The sequence below is a fragment of the Rhea pennata genome, chromosome 3 (genome assembly GCF_028389875.1).
Source record: "Rhea pennata isolate bPtePen1 chromosome 3, bPtePen1.pri, whole genome shotgun sequence".
Classification (NCBI taxonomy): domain Eukaryota; kingdom Metazoa; phylum Chordata; class Aves; order Rheiformes; family Rheidae; genus Rhea; species Rhea pennata.
Window position 1 is genome coordinate 89,538,363 of NC_084665.1, and position 15,446 is coordinate 89,553,808.

Consider the following 15,446-nt stretch of genomic DNA (forward strand, 5'->3'; position numbering starts at 1 on the left):
CCTCTAGGCGATAACCCCTCTCAGTCTAAAAGGTGCTCTGGAGAGCTGCTCCCGTTGACTCATGTTGCTGGCTTTTGCACCCAGTCAGTGGGAGAGAACTGCCAGACTGATTTTCCCAGACAGCAAATAATGAGGTATACTTAGTTTAAATGAAAGTCCAAATAGTTTCTCGTTATCTCTTTCAGAGATCTTGCCGCTGCTATAGATCGAATGAATAAACATAACTGTGATAGTATGATATATGTGGTAAGTAATTCTAGATTCACTGAGCCCGACTTTCTCCAGTAATCCGGGGGGGCCTCTTGTTTCCAGTATGACTTTGGCACATGGTATTTTTGGCACTGAAATAGACTGTCTTTACTGAACAGCAGCTGTGCCTTAATGTGGCAGTGTTTTTTATTCTCTTTCAGTTCATGACCCACAAAATGGTTGAAAAATCGTCTCTGGAGTCACTCTCTGCCTTAAAAATTCACTGCAATTTGTTTTAAAAGAACTTTACTCAATTGACATTGTATTTTCTATATAAAAGTTGTAATTAACATTTAACCAAGCTAGAAAAAGCTGTTAGTACTATAAATAGATAAAAAAATGTTGTAAGGGAATGTTCTGAAATGAATCTAAGAATATTTTAAAGTACTGATGTTATCACTAGTGTAGATTTTTATAGCTCTGATCAGTACATCAGTTTCATTAACTAGGAATTGCACATAAAGTCCTATTAATCAATCTGGACAAAGCAGTTGCAAACAAGGGAGTCTTTTTATTATTTCTGGGTTGGTAGTTTTGTTTTTTAACAATTCCAACAAAATCAATAACGAATAGCAGGATTATCTCCTCACTTGTTTGAAACTGCTTTGCTTTAAAACTATCAAGGGCCTATAGTATGATACTTTTACACTTTTTTGCAGATTTAGATTTTTTTTTTTTCAAAACCATGTTCTATTATAAGAAGTCAGTTAATGACTTGTGACAGAAACCTGCAATTTTTTTCCACATGCTTTGTGAAGTATTTGGTAATCCTGTCTATCTTCTCTGGTACAGCTTGCTCATAAGCCAATAAAACGTTACAAATGCCATGATTCTAGGAAGTGGGGAGATCAGTAAGCATAAAGTTAAATACCTAGATTCTTTAAACTTTATTTTTGGCTAAGTTGCATTTTTCCTTTTATTTTCAATCTTTAGGAAGTTTCCATTAGCTTGGAATTTCCACATGTGTTCATAGAATACAGGTGTGGTCTGGCTTTTCTTTTTCCTTTTTTTCGGTCTCTGCTGACTGCAAGATACTAGATTCACTGGCATCAGAGAGCAGTGTGTCTATGGAAGTGCAGTGCATTAGGAACTAAAGAAGCTTGTTGCCGTTCATACATGTAGGTAGTTATCTCTATTTGTATTTATCATGCCATGAGGTGCTCAGGCATAATAAAGGAAGAAGAAATAATTAGAAAGAGATAAAATAACTAGACGTTCTGCACAAGTTAGGATGTAGGCTGGATGCTAGGCTAATAGAATGAGCAAGTGTGAAAACAGTGGTCTTAAGCTGGCTGGCCAGCCGTAGCAGAACTTCAATAACTGTTCACTTCCCTATCTGGACCTCTTTGATCTATTCATAGTCCAAACAAAATATGCAGCAAAACTATCCTTTCATGTGATTGTGGCTGTTACAATCAAGGTCGCATTCAAGTTGGTGATGACAAACTGCGCCATCTAGTCCTCTTCTCTCAACTTGCTAAGGTTGTACCTTAATATAGTTGTAATACTGTAAATCAGTGCATATACTGATTTATATTTAAAAATCACTATTTAATTCATAAAAATGCAGTGATATGAGCAAGATCCAAAAAGGCTATAAAATGCATGATATTTATTAAAGAGCTGCTAAGAATGTTGCACTTAAAGCAGGAACTGGAAACTCCTTCTGTATATGAAAAATTCAGTATATCCCCACAGTCAGTCTGCAAATGTCTCCTGCAAAGGTAACTACTTAGGCTGCTTAGGCAGTATATTTGTATACATACTTTTGTGGCCTATAAGCAAAACATGGCTATTCATCATATGAAGCTTCTTTTAAGCATTTTGTAATTTTTGTCATGCTGTGCAAAAAGTAGTGTTTTATGAAACTGTGGTGTCTTCAAATTTGTCCTTTTTCTTTCTTTCCCTTTTTTTTTTTTTTTTTTTTTTTACTCCTACTTACTTATCCACTTTTTGAGTATTACTTTTAGGCAGAGATGAAGTTGTATGGTACTACTGTTTATTTCCATCCTTCTTAACAATTTTGGATTTCACACAATTTTAACTTCAGCTATAAATAGCGCCCATTACTATGCTGTTTATGGTATCACACAGCATCCAAAATGGGGACTGATGCTTAGTTTTCAGGTGGCCATTTGAAAGCTGGAATTTAGCTTGTACTGCCTGATAGGTATTCTCAACTTGGCCTCAGTTTTAATGTCCTTATGTCCTTGAAAACTTACAGGATTCTAAAAATAATCTACTAGACTATTTTTTTATTATTGTCTATTAATAATTTTAAATATTCTTCTGTATGCTGTTCTTATGTACACTGTTCAATTGCAGGCAATTACAAACTGATGTCAGCTTTTGGTTTAGTTGTAGCTGTAAACTCTGCCTTGTGAACAGTCACAGTGAAGCAATAAAGTCTTTGAAGGACTGGAGTCTTTTGTGAGCGGGTGTTATGATGATTTTTCTCAATATCTGCTCACAAATGGCTCCAGTTCTTCAAAGAGCTCCTAAATGCTGTGGCCGTGGTCCAACGGTGTGCTGAAGGAGGTGCTGTGTACACATGATACAAAAACAGTTCCTGTCACAGCATTTACAATCTATCCTAAAACATGAGAAAGGAGTTAAATTCAGGTGTGGTGGGGAGCAGAGGAAACAAGAAGGCAATACTGGCCAATACAATGAGCTGGTCTGAAGCTAAACTTAAAAGTTTATTGTTAGGTATTCTAGCAGAAGAGAGCTGCAGTGGTTACAGAGAGCTTCTCCCACATGAGGCATGTGGAAAAGAGCTTGGAAGGACTCATCTGAATTGCTGACAACTGCTGTTCATTTATCAGCCTTGTTCATGGATCTGCACAGTGAAAGGTTATAGATATATAGGAAATTAATACATTTTGCGAAGCTATGAAAATTGAGGCAGATGCTTAGGCTTGATGCAGTCGTTGAGTTAAGAAACACAGATAAGCACTTTACTCATTGCTCCCTCATTGTCCCGAAACACCAGCAAAGGAGGAAATACTGTTTGTTTAAAGATGACTCCAATGTTGCCTTTTTTTCCTTTTTAATGAGGGATATAGAAGAATCTGAGTGATGTAGTCACTGCGAAGGAAAATTAACTTTGCAGCAGCAATAGTGGCTGGAAACACATAAAGATCATTGTTGGATATAAAGAAATTCTGGTAGAAATTGCCTTGAGTCATGGGAGAGAGTAAGTGAAAGCTGAAGGGCACAGAAGATGCATCATTAATATGAAAATGTGATCATCTGTACTTTTAAATTACGTACCCGACTTATATGTAAAGCCCCACAAGTCACATGGGAGACAACAGAAACTAATGGGTTCTAGAGACAGTGAGTTTAGCCCAATGAAACCTTTCATTAGAAAGGCTTTTGACTTTCATTAGAAACCATGTCAGCCTATGTGGGTACATCATTATGTTAGTTATATTATTGATAGACTTTAACAGTTTTTCTGTCTCTAAGCCAAAGAAAGCTCATGAAGTTCGGTCATGTAAAACATGGAAACATATCAAGAGCTCTGAAGTGAAAACAGAGGCATCTTATCTGATGGGCGGCTGACAGATTAATTAAAACTAAAGAACATCCAAGTTTAATTTCCATTTATGGCTTTGCATTTAGGACCTAGGAATAATCAGTTTCAAAGAGGTAGATTACTGCTTCTGAAAAGATGCAAAGTATTTCCGAGTATTTCAATATTCCGGATATTTTCAAATATTTTCAGGTCTTTTCTGCTTTTATAGGTCTTAATTCTTCTTGAAATGACATAATGACACAGCATCTGTGGTGTTGTGTTTTTTGCACGTTAAAAGCTAATACTTATCTAACCTGGACTGTCTTCTAATACGCATTAATTTTATTCTTCAGACAGATAAAAGTCAAAGTAATCACTTTCAACATTTGTTCCAAATACTGAAGCTAATGGGTTATGACTGGGCAGAAAGGTATGTATATATGGGGCTTAATTTTATACTTATTTTGTGGGTAGGAACGGGTGCTTGTACATTCATATTTCAACTGAGTGTACTTTTGAAGAGACTCACAATTGTCCCCACCTACTGTGCTATAGCACATCACGTAGGCATTTCAGAGTGTGTGAACTGATTCATTTTGAATGAAACTAAGCTACAAGATGCGTTGCCCTATCATTCATTTAGTGGGCCTTTCATGACTTCTTACTGTAAAAGTGGGGAAAAGGAAAACAACTTTTCAGATTTTATGGCATATAGCCTTTGGGATGATATGTGCTCACATAATAAAAGAATACTTAGAGTACATTATTCCAAAGATCTGAATTCCTCATGCTTCAGAGTTGAACTATCTAGTGGAGATAAGTATCCCCACTGTTATTCAGTGTAATTACCAACCTTCTTAGCAACCTGAGCAAAGGTCAATAGTGAATCTGGAGACTAAATCATATTCCTTTCTAAGAGAGAAATGTCTCTTACATTGCATGTCCTTTACAGTTAAAGATAGGATTTTAGCCTTCAGGAATATTAGTCTGTCTAATTTCACTGTCCTTAAAGTTGCACTTAAATTACCTTAGGTTATGGGTCCAGACTAGTGCTTGAGATTGCTGTGGGCAGAAACAGTGAATGTTTTATTAGTAGTAATGACTAATTACACTTTCAGTTTAGTGTAGCCACAATAAAATTATTACGACTCTCTTTCTGATGTTATTAACAGATTTGTGTTACCACATTAATTTAATCTGTCTGATCTTGCCTCTAGTCAAATTATTGCATTGAGCCCTCTGAATTAAAGCTAGCAGCAAGAGAGGTTCCCAAGAGCACACAGATGACCAGGTTATCATAATTCTGATCATAACTTTCCCATCATATAATATGTATGGAGCTTTGGTTGCTGAAATAAGAGTTACTGGTTATATCACCAAGCTTCCTACATTGGAGCACTGTTTTTTCAGCTGTTATTGCTGCTTCCTGGTTGAAGTCCAGCTCTGAATAAACATTGCAAACCTTTCTATTGATTAAAATGTAATTTTAGGTCCTGCTGCTTTTCAACACAGGTGTCAGCATGTGTCTTTTGGGTTAGTTCAAGGAATGAAGACTCGGAGAGGAGAAGTTATCTTCCTGGAAGATGTTTTAGATGAAGCTCGCTCAAGGATGTTACAAAACATGGCCTCTGCAAAAAGTTAGCTATTTCAGATCTTACTCATTTCATTTGATGTTCGATGTTGATCAAAACTCTGTCGTCTTTTCTACCATTCACTCTCCCCTGAATCAGACCAATCAGTGATATGCTCTCATCTTTGCACTTTTTCCATCTTCCATTATATAAAGCGATGTTAAAATAATCCTTTGCATCTCTGAACTTCCCTAAATAACAGATTTGCAGATCTTATTATTCAGTAAAATTATTTCACCATGCTCTTGCACTGGAAAGGAAGTATCTACTCCTGGGGTGACAACCGCTGCTTTTCTCAGGAGGGAAAAAGTAGCCAATAGTGGAGTTGGGACTGAAGTTCAGGGCACAGTCAGGTTTCAGCCAAGGGACTGGAGTTCTGTCAGATTTCTCTGGCAAGATTAACTGTAGCTTGTCTGAGATTCAGCTGTCTTGTCATCCTCCCAGCCTATCTCCTGAGTCCCCAGCAGGTCACATCCCTGCAACAGAATCTGTAAAAGGGAATGTTTGCCTGCACTTCAGGCTGCGGCTCTAGAGTTGCTTTCTCTTGAAGTAAAGATGATTTAAGCAGTTCTTAGTGAAGTGCTGCCCTCTCTCGTGCTTTCACGGATTATGTGCTGAACTGAAATAATGAACTGATTACGTTAAGTGATGTCCACATTCCCTACTCTGCCTGCTTAGCATTTTAAATCCAGCTAACTTTGCTTGTAGATTGAACAAGGAAAAGAGAGGCAGGCAGAATGATAGAAGGGTGATCCACTATTCAAACCAATATTACTGCAGAGAGGAAAGGAGCTAGAGCTTTAGTTTAAAGCTCAGTATCATAGCTGAGCACAAAGCTGAATCATTTTTATGACAAATGGAACCAATGTGCACAAGCAATAAGCAGGAGAACAGCCAAAGGAAGTGAGTTCAGATGACACTATATAATTCCGCAGAGTTTGTCCATTAGATTCTAAATCATACCTGTGCCTGTGAAAATTTTTCCTCCTTATGTTTGAATTCCTGCTTCGTTTCCCCTTTCTTAAAATAGAAATCATAAGTTCCTGATTCACAGTGATGTCTATAGTGTTTGCAAAGTGTTAGATATGCAGTGGAAGATACCATAAATGTATGTGACACCAAGATGCCTGACTGTTATTGAAGAGTCTTTGGGAGCTGAGCATCTAACAGCCAATGCTAGCTTTAAAAGTCATGCCTGTGTGAGCTGGTTAGTCAAATACCTTTGCATAAACTCTTGTCTTTGGATGACTAATAGCAAAGATAACATGCCGCTTCTGTTGTTTAAGTTTCCATTACTGACACTCTTTTTTCTGTCATCCAAATGAGCCTTGCTCTCCACGTAAGCCCCCTCTGTAATACCATTTCTTTGCTTCTTTACTTGTTTTGTAGATACTTTTGCCTGCGTCCCATCTAGCATCACTTAACAGTGCCACCAGGAAGGATTTTCTTTGGCCAAATGGCACAGTATTTTAAATCTAGTACCCACTGCTGATTTAGTTTTGCAGAATGTTAGTTTTCATCTTTAAGAACAAAAACGACAAAAATGCCTGAACTCTGAGCTAATTTGTTTGGAAATAAATCTTTATTATGAAACGTAATTAAGTGTATTTCTCAGTATAAGTGAATAGACAGCCTGAGACTTCTCAGGGCTATAAGCTGTTCTCACACATTTCAAGCTTAGACTTTTCTGAATTTTGTAATCAGAAAAGTAGTAGAAACTATTCAAAATTGTCTTTGTTGGTTTTGCAGACCTGGCAGAATAAATAGCTGAGCAAAAGACAGGGATCTACATGTACTAAAACTATACTGCAAAATTGTTTTCACCTAAATCATGCTTTAAGGTAACAGCTGTATTCTCCATCTTCTACTGTTAGCGAAAGATCAACTGGGACAGCAAATTGTAGCCTGAACTCTGCAAATTTAACTCATAGACCACAGTTAAAAAATGCACTATGGGTCCTGCTGAAGAGGACCAGACTTGCCCTGTAAAGGCAACTATGAATTCTCATTTCTCTTCAGAAGACACAAATAGGAAGAGGAGGAGACCCTGAAAAAGAGCACTGTGATCCAAGTTTAAAAACAGGGGAAAAAAAGCATTATTTATGTCAAAAGCAGTGCCTTTTTACTAGGCAAGGTCATTGTGTCCAGACAGAAGTAATTGATTTCTGTGAAGGTCCAACATCTAAAGTACTGCTGATGCAAGCAAGTTTACCTCTGATGAACTGTTGTGCCAGCTTGGCCCTGTGAACTTTCCTGTGAGACAGGGAATGAACAGACCCTTCACTGAACTTCTATAAATCAGTGCGCTGCTTATCTGGTGAAGAATATCACTGAGTTGTGAAAAGCTGGAAATAGCCTTGCAGACGTGTCTCTGCAACTGTTGTGAGGGCATTTTCTCTTGGACTGTTTCAGAATAATTAGTTTTTGTAGTGATAGACTCCAGTATGTTTAATTAGAAAAGCTCTGGAGAGGTTCTAACTATGTCTATAACCAGGCAGAAGGCTCCTAACAAAAAGAGATTTTAATCAAAGTACTAATATTGTTTAGTGAAAGAAGGAAAAATTAGGTGAACTTAGAGCTGAAATAAAGGCAGTATTCACAGATTGTGATTTTAGGCTTCTTTAGACTTGGATGCCCTTCTTTGCCTTTACTTAGCTAATCTGTAGGTAAAACTAGTTTCCTCCCTTGGCTCAATAGAGAAATCTGGCCCCTCAGTGTAGGTTCTCTGAATATAGTCAGTTTAGATGCCTACAGCAGATGGTGTTAATACTCCCTAAATGCGCTTCTGAGTATGAATCATTACTCATTAGATCAATTTTTCTTGGATTATTTAGGTCTCTCTATCACTTGGAGCTTTTAAATGAAAACTGAATTCCTTTATTATTCTCTTATTGATGTTAGGGATTACACTGACTCTCTCTTCATGATTCAGACAGCCAATCTAGGCTGTTGTAATGGACCTTTCTGACTGTAAAATCTGTATCATGCCTATTAAGGGAAGGAAAAAAAAAGCAAATCTGAAAAAGCTGTATTTTATAACTTCTAGGAAAGATTTATATCCTGGACTTATTGTTGTGTTCATCCTGACAATTTCTATGTTGCTAGTTAAGATCTGCTGTTTCTTGGGCATCTCCAGGTCTGAATGAGGGAGGTGTACTATTACAGATCTAAAATTTTGTTTTTCTTTCTATTCAGCAACCAAAGAGATAGAAAACCCTGCAGACACAGCAGAGAAGATCGGTCTTGCAGCACTAATAATTCAGGTGAGTCTGAGCTGCTTCTAGTGGTGTTAGCATCTTTTGTGAGAGACTGTAAGTTTGAGATGTGGAATCGTATCTAGGTGACATTGATTTGAGTTATTGTTCTAGGACTTCCAGGGCCTTCTGTCATCTGATTATCAGTTTAGCTGGGATCGAGCTCTTCAAAGTCGGGGAGATACAGGAGTGTTCCTGCAGTACACACATGCCAGGCTCCACAGGTAAGAGGAACATTTGTATGCACCAGTGCACTGTTTGACATATATTTTAGCTTCACTAACTTACTACTGGAAGAAAAGAATCTTCTCTAAATCTTCTTTCAAATCATCTTTCAGCTGATGTGTGAGTTTACAATAGGAACTCATGGGACTTCCCAGATGAGTAAGCCAAATAAAATGAAATTTCTACCTCATCTCCATAGGGTTGAACTAAGCTAAGCTGACCCTCTTCTTTCATAGTTTTAGGGACAGCTGCTTTGTGTGGTTGGTGTCAGTGATGAAGAAACCTGGCCCTAGGATGTGGGAATCAATGATCCAAAAATCAATGTGCCTGAATTTGCAAAATATACCAAGTTACAGGACTTAGATGTTTTTTGGTTGCCACTGTAGCTAGTGTTATCTCACATGCTGTTATTTCCTATTGTTGCTAACCCAAGGTTAAAGGTGTAACTCTTCTTATCGACCCAGGTCAAACATCTGACAGATGTTTGCTTATTTATTTAAAGAATATCAGGAGAACAATTTGAACAGTTTCATCACTTCCAGTGGTCTTCCAGAGCGTTTCTAATGCAGACATGGCAATGTATTTTCATAACAGCATGTGAGATATCCTCTTGGATCAGACCAATGGTCCATCCAGCCTGGTATTCTGTCTGAGATAGTGGTAATAGAAGATGTTATTTAGGGAGTGCATGCAAGCCTGATCTCTTTCTGCAGTCTGTTCCTCTTGTACTCTCTTAGCATGTACAGCTGTTGTAATAGGGATGTTCAGTACCTCCATAGTCCTTGTAGCATCAGCCTCTACACCATGCATGTGTCTAATCTGTATTTTTAAATTGGTTGAAACTGAATGTCTAGCCCAAATTCTAAATGACTTTATGACTTTTTATCTTGGACCGAAATCAGTTAGCCTGTCTCAATGTTTTATTCGGCTTGAGCAAAAAATGCCGACATTTTCTTTTTAAAGTACAAATTGTTACTTTCTGTTCAGCTTGGCTAACAAGGCTTTTTCATCCAGCATTTGTTTTTTATTCTTACATTTTTCTAGTTTAGAGCAGATGCATGGGAATGCAGAGTTGACTGCTGTTAATGTAGCGTGCTTGCAAGAACCAGAAGCCATCTCAGTTCTTCAGCATCTTCTCAGGTTTGTCTAATTTTCTTTCCAAATACCAGTTCCCTTAATTTATGACATTTGCTGCCAGCCTGTTGAGCAGACTCAGACTGCAAAATCATAAGAGAGTAGTGGTATTTTAAGAAATGGCTTGTCCATTGGACCATACTGATTGCAACAGTAATCCTGCCTTGAAAGATTTGCATAAGTGAATATGTAGACTTTAGAAACCATGAGAGTGGAAAAAACAGTATTTTGAACATACTCTGTGTAACTTAGTCTCTTAACTGTTTCTTGCCCTCACAAAAATATCCTAAACCCTGTATAAATATTAGCTGCAGATTGACTTGGATTCTCTTGTTCTGTTTTGGTCATGTTGAAAAGGGGAGAGGGAGTGCTCCTGGCTGAAATGAAATGGAACACGCACATACACATTCAGTAGCTGTGAAGGATGTGCACAGTTAATACCTGTTAACAGCAGTAATGTTCTTCATTAACTCAGCCTTCAAGTGGAGCAGTAGCTGTTTTCCCCGTTTCATAAGCACGAAATTAAAGTACAGGGACCAGAGGAGTTGGGCATGTTACACAGCCCATGCTAGAGCTGGAAATAATTGAGGCTTTCAGAATTTCTAGTAAAGGTCTTTTCAGCTGCTTTGCACTCTGTGCAGTCCCAAAGACTCCTTTGGCCATAGTAAGGCTTTTTTGAGGACACCTTTCTAAAATTTGGACCTCCAAAAGACATTGCTCATGTCAGAGTCCCAGCTGGCTTCCTCCTACTTGAGATTGTAGGTTGCAGAGTCCTGCCATTCACTGTCACTGCCTCAGCATGCCTGCCAGCCATTTATCATACGCTGTGTGTGCTCTTGAGCAATAACAACACTCTGACTGGATGAGACTGGCAGTCCTATTTATCCAGAGCAATCGTATTTCACAGAGAACTTGTGGATTGCTTCTCAGTTTTTATTGAGTTAGTGCATAGCTGCTCATCTTGTGGGTGGAACTGACCGAGTTCATGTACCTCAGGCTGTTTAGCAGGGACTGCTGCACACCTGATACCTGTCCGCTTTCAAGCAGAAATTTTTGCTCATTAACCGTGCAGACCACTGAATAGTAGATTGAAGGTAGCATGTATACCCCTGCAGAAATGGGGCTTATTTACTGATAAATAACCTAACAAGTGGTTACAGGCCAACATTAATATGGCCAGGTGTGCCCTTCATCTGATACTAGCTTTGTTGCTTCAGGAAGCTTTATTAATGGCCATTTGTTAAACTATGGCACTGTCTCTGATGAATCAACAGCTGCTGGTATCTAATTTGTACCTGAGATGATGCATAAGTTCCCCTGACTTTGTCTCACCACCTCTGTTAAAGTGGTATAATGGGAGTAACCTTCCCTGTTTGAACTGTGGCCACCTGGGGCAAGCTAGCTGAGGGGAGCTTCTGAATGAACATGTAAGAAACATTTTTCTGGTTTACCCATTGCGGATAATGGGGAGCGCTCCCTCCCTCCTGGTGTTACAGCTCCACATGACCACTGAGCCCGTGTTATCAGAGCCTGTTCTCTGATTCTACTGCAACTTGCCTTTAAAGGAGGGAGATTCCAGAGAAGTCCAGCTTGGGCATGCTGGCAGGGGTGTGCTTGTGAGCTGAGCCCAGGAAGTCTATTTCCCCATTTCCTAGCTTTGAATTTGAAAGCTATTCAGCCCCAGAGACTTCCTAAACTTCCTGAAGGCTGTGAAAAGGAGCATGTGCGCAAGTAGCAGAACACATGAAGATGAACCACGGAGCTCCATGAATCTGCATGTATTCTCCAGTTGAACACTGTCTTACATAAGTAGATTTTATTTCAGGATTATGTAAACCCATATTGTTTTGTCTCTTAAAATGTTACAGTATCCCCACTGGCTACTTAAAATTCTAAGCTGCAGTTATTAAAAGCAACATCTTTTAAGGGACTACTTTTTGACTGCCTTAGTTGTTTAACATATCTTTTTTGCTCCTTGGCACTTGGAATCAGTGATGAAAGGTAAAACCAGACATGGTGTTCCAGAATCAAATACAGCTTTTATGTTTTCTTTGCCATAGCATAAAAGTTTGCGCTCTGGCATCTACAGTGTTTACCTGATGAGGAGTAGCAACAACCGCCTTCCAACAATAAGCAAATTGAGAGAAAGAAATAATTATGTGTTAATTGCATGGCTTAGACCTGATTCAGAAGAATAGGTAATTCTGCAGTTGTGATTGTGTGTTTGTTCTGATTTTAAGTAAGTCTGATGAGCCTGAGACCACGGCTTCCTTCGCTTGTAACATCAGTCTTTTTCTCCCTTCCTAGGTACGATGAGGTCCTGTATAGATCTTCTCAGGATCTGCAACCTAAGCACATTGTCAGCTACCTCCTCACACTTAGGTAAGGTGACTGCTGGTACTGGCAAACCTCTTGGGTAAGCACAGGCAGCGCTCATCTTTCTGACCTGGCTTTGCCTCTTTATCTGCACTGCTTTGAAAAGTTTAAATGGTGGTAAAAGGAGATAAATTTGTTGGCCAGTCTCCTTGGTGCAGGAATAGTATAAAACAGGATAGCAAACAATATAAATAGTAGAGAGCAAGCATGGAACTAGGAACAAAAGAGTCAGGAGCATCCTCAAAACCTAATTGGCCAAAATAATCACTTGACTATAACCTAGCGCCTAGACCGGAAATCATGCCTTAAAGAGTAGCTCTGGGCTGATAATAAGCTTTCAACCTCAACTAGATTTTGTCAAGAAACCTTTTAAAAACTCATCTAAACCTTTGAGATGGACAAAGTGTTATTGCTGTAAATCAAACAGTATGTTACCTCCATAGGTAGTTGTCCCCACAGGAGACATTGATTTACCAGAAACACTAGAGTAGGCTTGCTGGAGGAAAACATAAGAATCTGTGCTTGGGAAAGTCTTTAAGAAGTTAGACAAGTCTGTATAGGGAATCGCACATCAGGAGTGACAGGGCAGGCTACATGGCTCTTGAGTGTTTCTAGTCCTGTTTTATTTGGTGTTTTTTGTGTCCTTTCAAGAGTATTACCTTGTGGACGCCATGCTGTGACAACACTCAGGCTCGAGAAAACCACATCCTCCCTTAGCTGGGTTAGAACAGGCTGTAGGAAATAGCAATCATCTATGGCATGCTGCAGTTGCGGCTCTTCCAGTTCTACCCTTTCTGTAGCCCCCAGCACTGCTCTTGTAAAGCAAATTGCTCGTTCTCACTATGCTTTTCATTTCAGCCATCTTGCAGCTGTGGCACATAAAACCCTTCTTGTGAAAGGCAGCACCCCTGAACGGGCCCAGGTATGGCGCTATGTTATGTGGCTAGAGTCTGTGTAGGGCACCCAAGGAATGGGGTGTTACGGCTCTGTGAGCCCAGCTTTGGAACTACTTGGGAAAATACACACCTTCAGGCTACTGGTCTGATGGGCGGGCTCATCTGGTGGCATCACTTCAGGAAGGCAGGAGCTGTTCGTGGCAGCTCTGCCTGACCTTCCCAAAACAGAATGCTCAATAAGGAGAACTGCTCCAAATCCAATGAAACTCTTTTCTTCTCAGCATCCTTCCTTCTGAACTGTTTTTAAACAAATATTGAGTATTTGACTTGCTGGTTAATTTCTCATGGTTTACTTTAGCTTTTATGTGGGAGGACAGAGAATTAGGAGATGACTGAATTTCTCTTCCCTCTTCCCACCTCCCTACCTCAAATTGTCTATATTGCCATTCTAGCTAGTGCTAGCTAGAGCACTTAACAGTTTTTCACCTTAATGTGCAGTTCCAAAGAGAGGCAAATTAATTCCTGCAAGTCTCTAAGTCTCTCAGGAGACATTTGACTCTTAACTGCTCAGGGAAAAGTATACACTGTCTTTTTTATTTTCTCTTTTATTTATTTCAAAAGCAATTACCTGTCTACTTTTGGTAAGAAATTATTCTTAAGCATTAAGCCATATTGGTCATTGAGGTCAAGGGTAGGAGGGGGAGGAAGTAAGTGAAAATGGTGAAGCTGCACCCTTCAGTTGATCTTAGATACTATAGATAGTCCTGCCTTTGGAGACAGTTCCATGTTCTTGGGAAGATGAGCTAAGAAAGTTCAAGCAACAAGGAAAACTCCAGCTTCTTAGCCGTCTGTCTTACAACGTGACAGCTTGATTTGGCATCACCCTTCCCAAACAAGTAAGGAGATACTAACAATGAACAGTGAAATTTCCAGCGCATCCCATAGCTGTTTGATAGTAGTCTAGCAATCCAGATTAGTAATCTAATCCAGTAATCTGATCCAGGCGTAGTGGGAGGAGGGATTTCAGATGTACCTTCAGTCTCTAAAGACTGTGCTGTGGCTGCTAGTGTCAGTTGTGCAATGCATAAAAGCTTTTCATTTTCTAGCAGTCAGTCGCTCTTCTGCAGGCATCCTTTCTGGTCACTGCTCTGAGGGTGCAGGATTTCATTTGTTTTGTTCTGTACGTATAAATGTCATTATTAGACTGAGTTGGACAGAGAAGGGCCATTGTGTTCTTAGCTTTTTAACAGCCTGCTTCTAGCTGCTGTCCTGAGAACTATGTCCTATTACATAGCAATGTGACTGAGATTTTTATTTTGCAGGCAAGGCTCTGCCTCTTTCAAGCTGCACGCCTGGTTCTAGCTAATGGAATGAAACTTCTCGGCATTACACCTGTAACTCAAATGTAATAAATCTGTATGTGTTTACATCGGTAAAGTCAAATATCTTAGTAAAAAGATTTTTTTCAAGAAGATATAAATATGCTCCTGTGAGTCACTGTTAATGCAATCTGGAAGCTCTTTGTCTGCTCTTAAGAGATTTATATGTTGCATCATACTGATGGCAGAAGAGCGTGCATGGCACAGCCGTTTGGGACAGGCCACAGTTGTCATAATCACTTTCTCCCAGACATTTAGTATTAGTAGTGTACTTGGATACTAGTGTACTTAGTATTTCCCATAAAAGAGACATGTTCTGTATTTACCTCCACAACTGTAGTGCATCCTTTTGGTAAAGGCAGTGCCATTACACTGTGCTGTTCTATATAATGAATTTTTTCTCTGCTTTTTTAATTACCATTGTTTACTTAGACTTCATGGTACGGTAGCTGTCTTTATGTTACAAAAGAGTCAGTCAGACCTGTGCTTAGTTACCTATCTGTGGGCTATCAGAGGTTTTATGCCTGTGTTGTATTTTACCCTCCCTTCAGTAATGTTAGCCAATATCAACAGCCAAGACAGACCTGCTCCTCACCCACTGCCCTGCTAAACTGATACTCACAATGACTGAGGGAAAACTGTTTTGCTGCTGAGCTGGTGGAACCACAGTATTCCCTCATCACGGGTTGCACACAGACTGGAGCCAGGACACTGCTGTAAAGAGGGGGGAGCATCTATGCATAAGATAATGCTGATATAGCTGCACTAGCTGCTGCATTGCC

At 39.3% G+C, this 15,446-nt stretch overlaps 1 protein-coding gene across 3 annotated transcripts in view; it reads left to right on the forward strand.

Annotated features, from left to right (window-relative positions):
- The window catches only part of RARS2 (arginyl-tRNA synthetase 2, mitochondrial), a 39,986-nt gene extending 25,247 nt beyond the window's left edge, over positions 1 to 14,739 (forward strand). For all 3 annotated transcript variants that reach the window (XM_062571030.1, XM_062571031.1, XM_062571032.1), the window contains 9 exons: positions 186 to 246; positions 4,123 to 4,199; positions 5,282 to 5,406; positions 8,596 to 8,663; positions 8,769 to 8,878; positions 9,924 to 10,019; positions 12,321 to 12,395; positions 13,248 to 13,311; positions 14,608 to 14,739. In XM_062571030.1, coding sequence (XP_062427014.1) covers positions 186 to 246; positions 4,123 to 4,199; positions 5,282 to 5,406; positions 8,596 to 8,663; positions 8,769 to 8,878; positions 9,924 to 10,019; positions 12,321 to 12,395; positions 13,248 to 13,311; positions 14,608 to 14,694 — 763 coding nt within the window. In that variant the 3' untranslated portion in view covers positions 14,695 to 14,739. The remainder of the gene's footprint in view (positions 1 to 185; positions 247 to 4,122; positions 4,200 to 5,281; positions 5,407 to 8,595; positions 8,664 to 8,768; positions 8,879 to 9,923; positions 10,020 to 12,320; positions 12,396 to 13,247; positions 13,312 to 14,607) is intronic.
- The last annotated feature ends 707 nt before the right edge of the window (positions 14,740 to 15,446 follow it).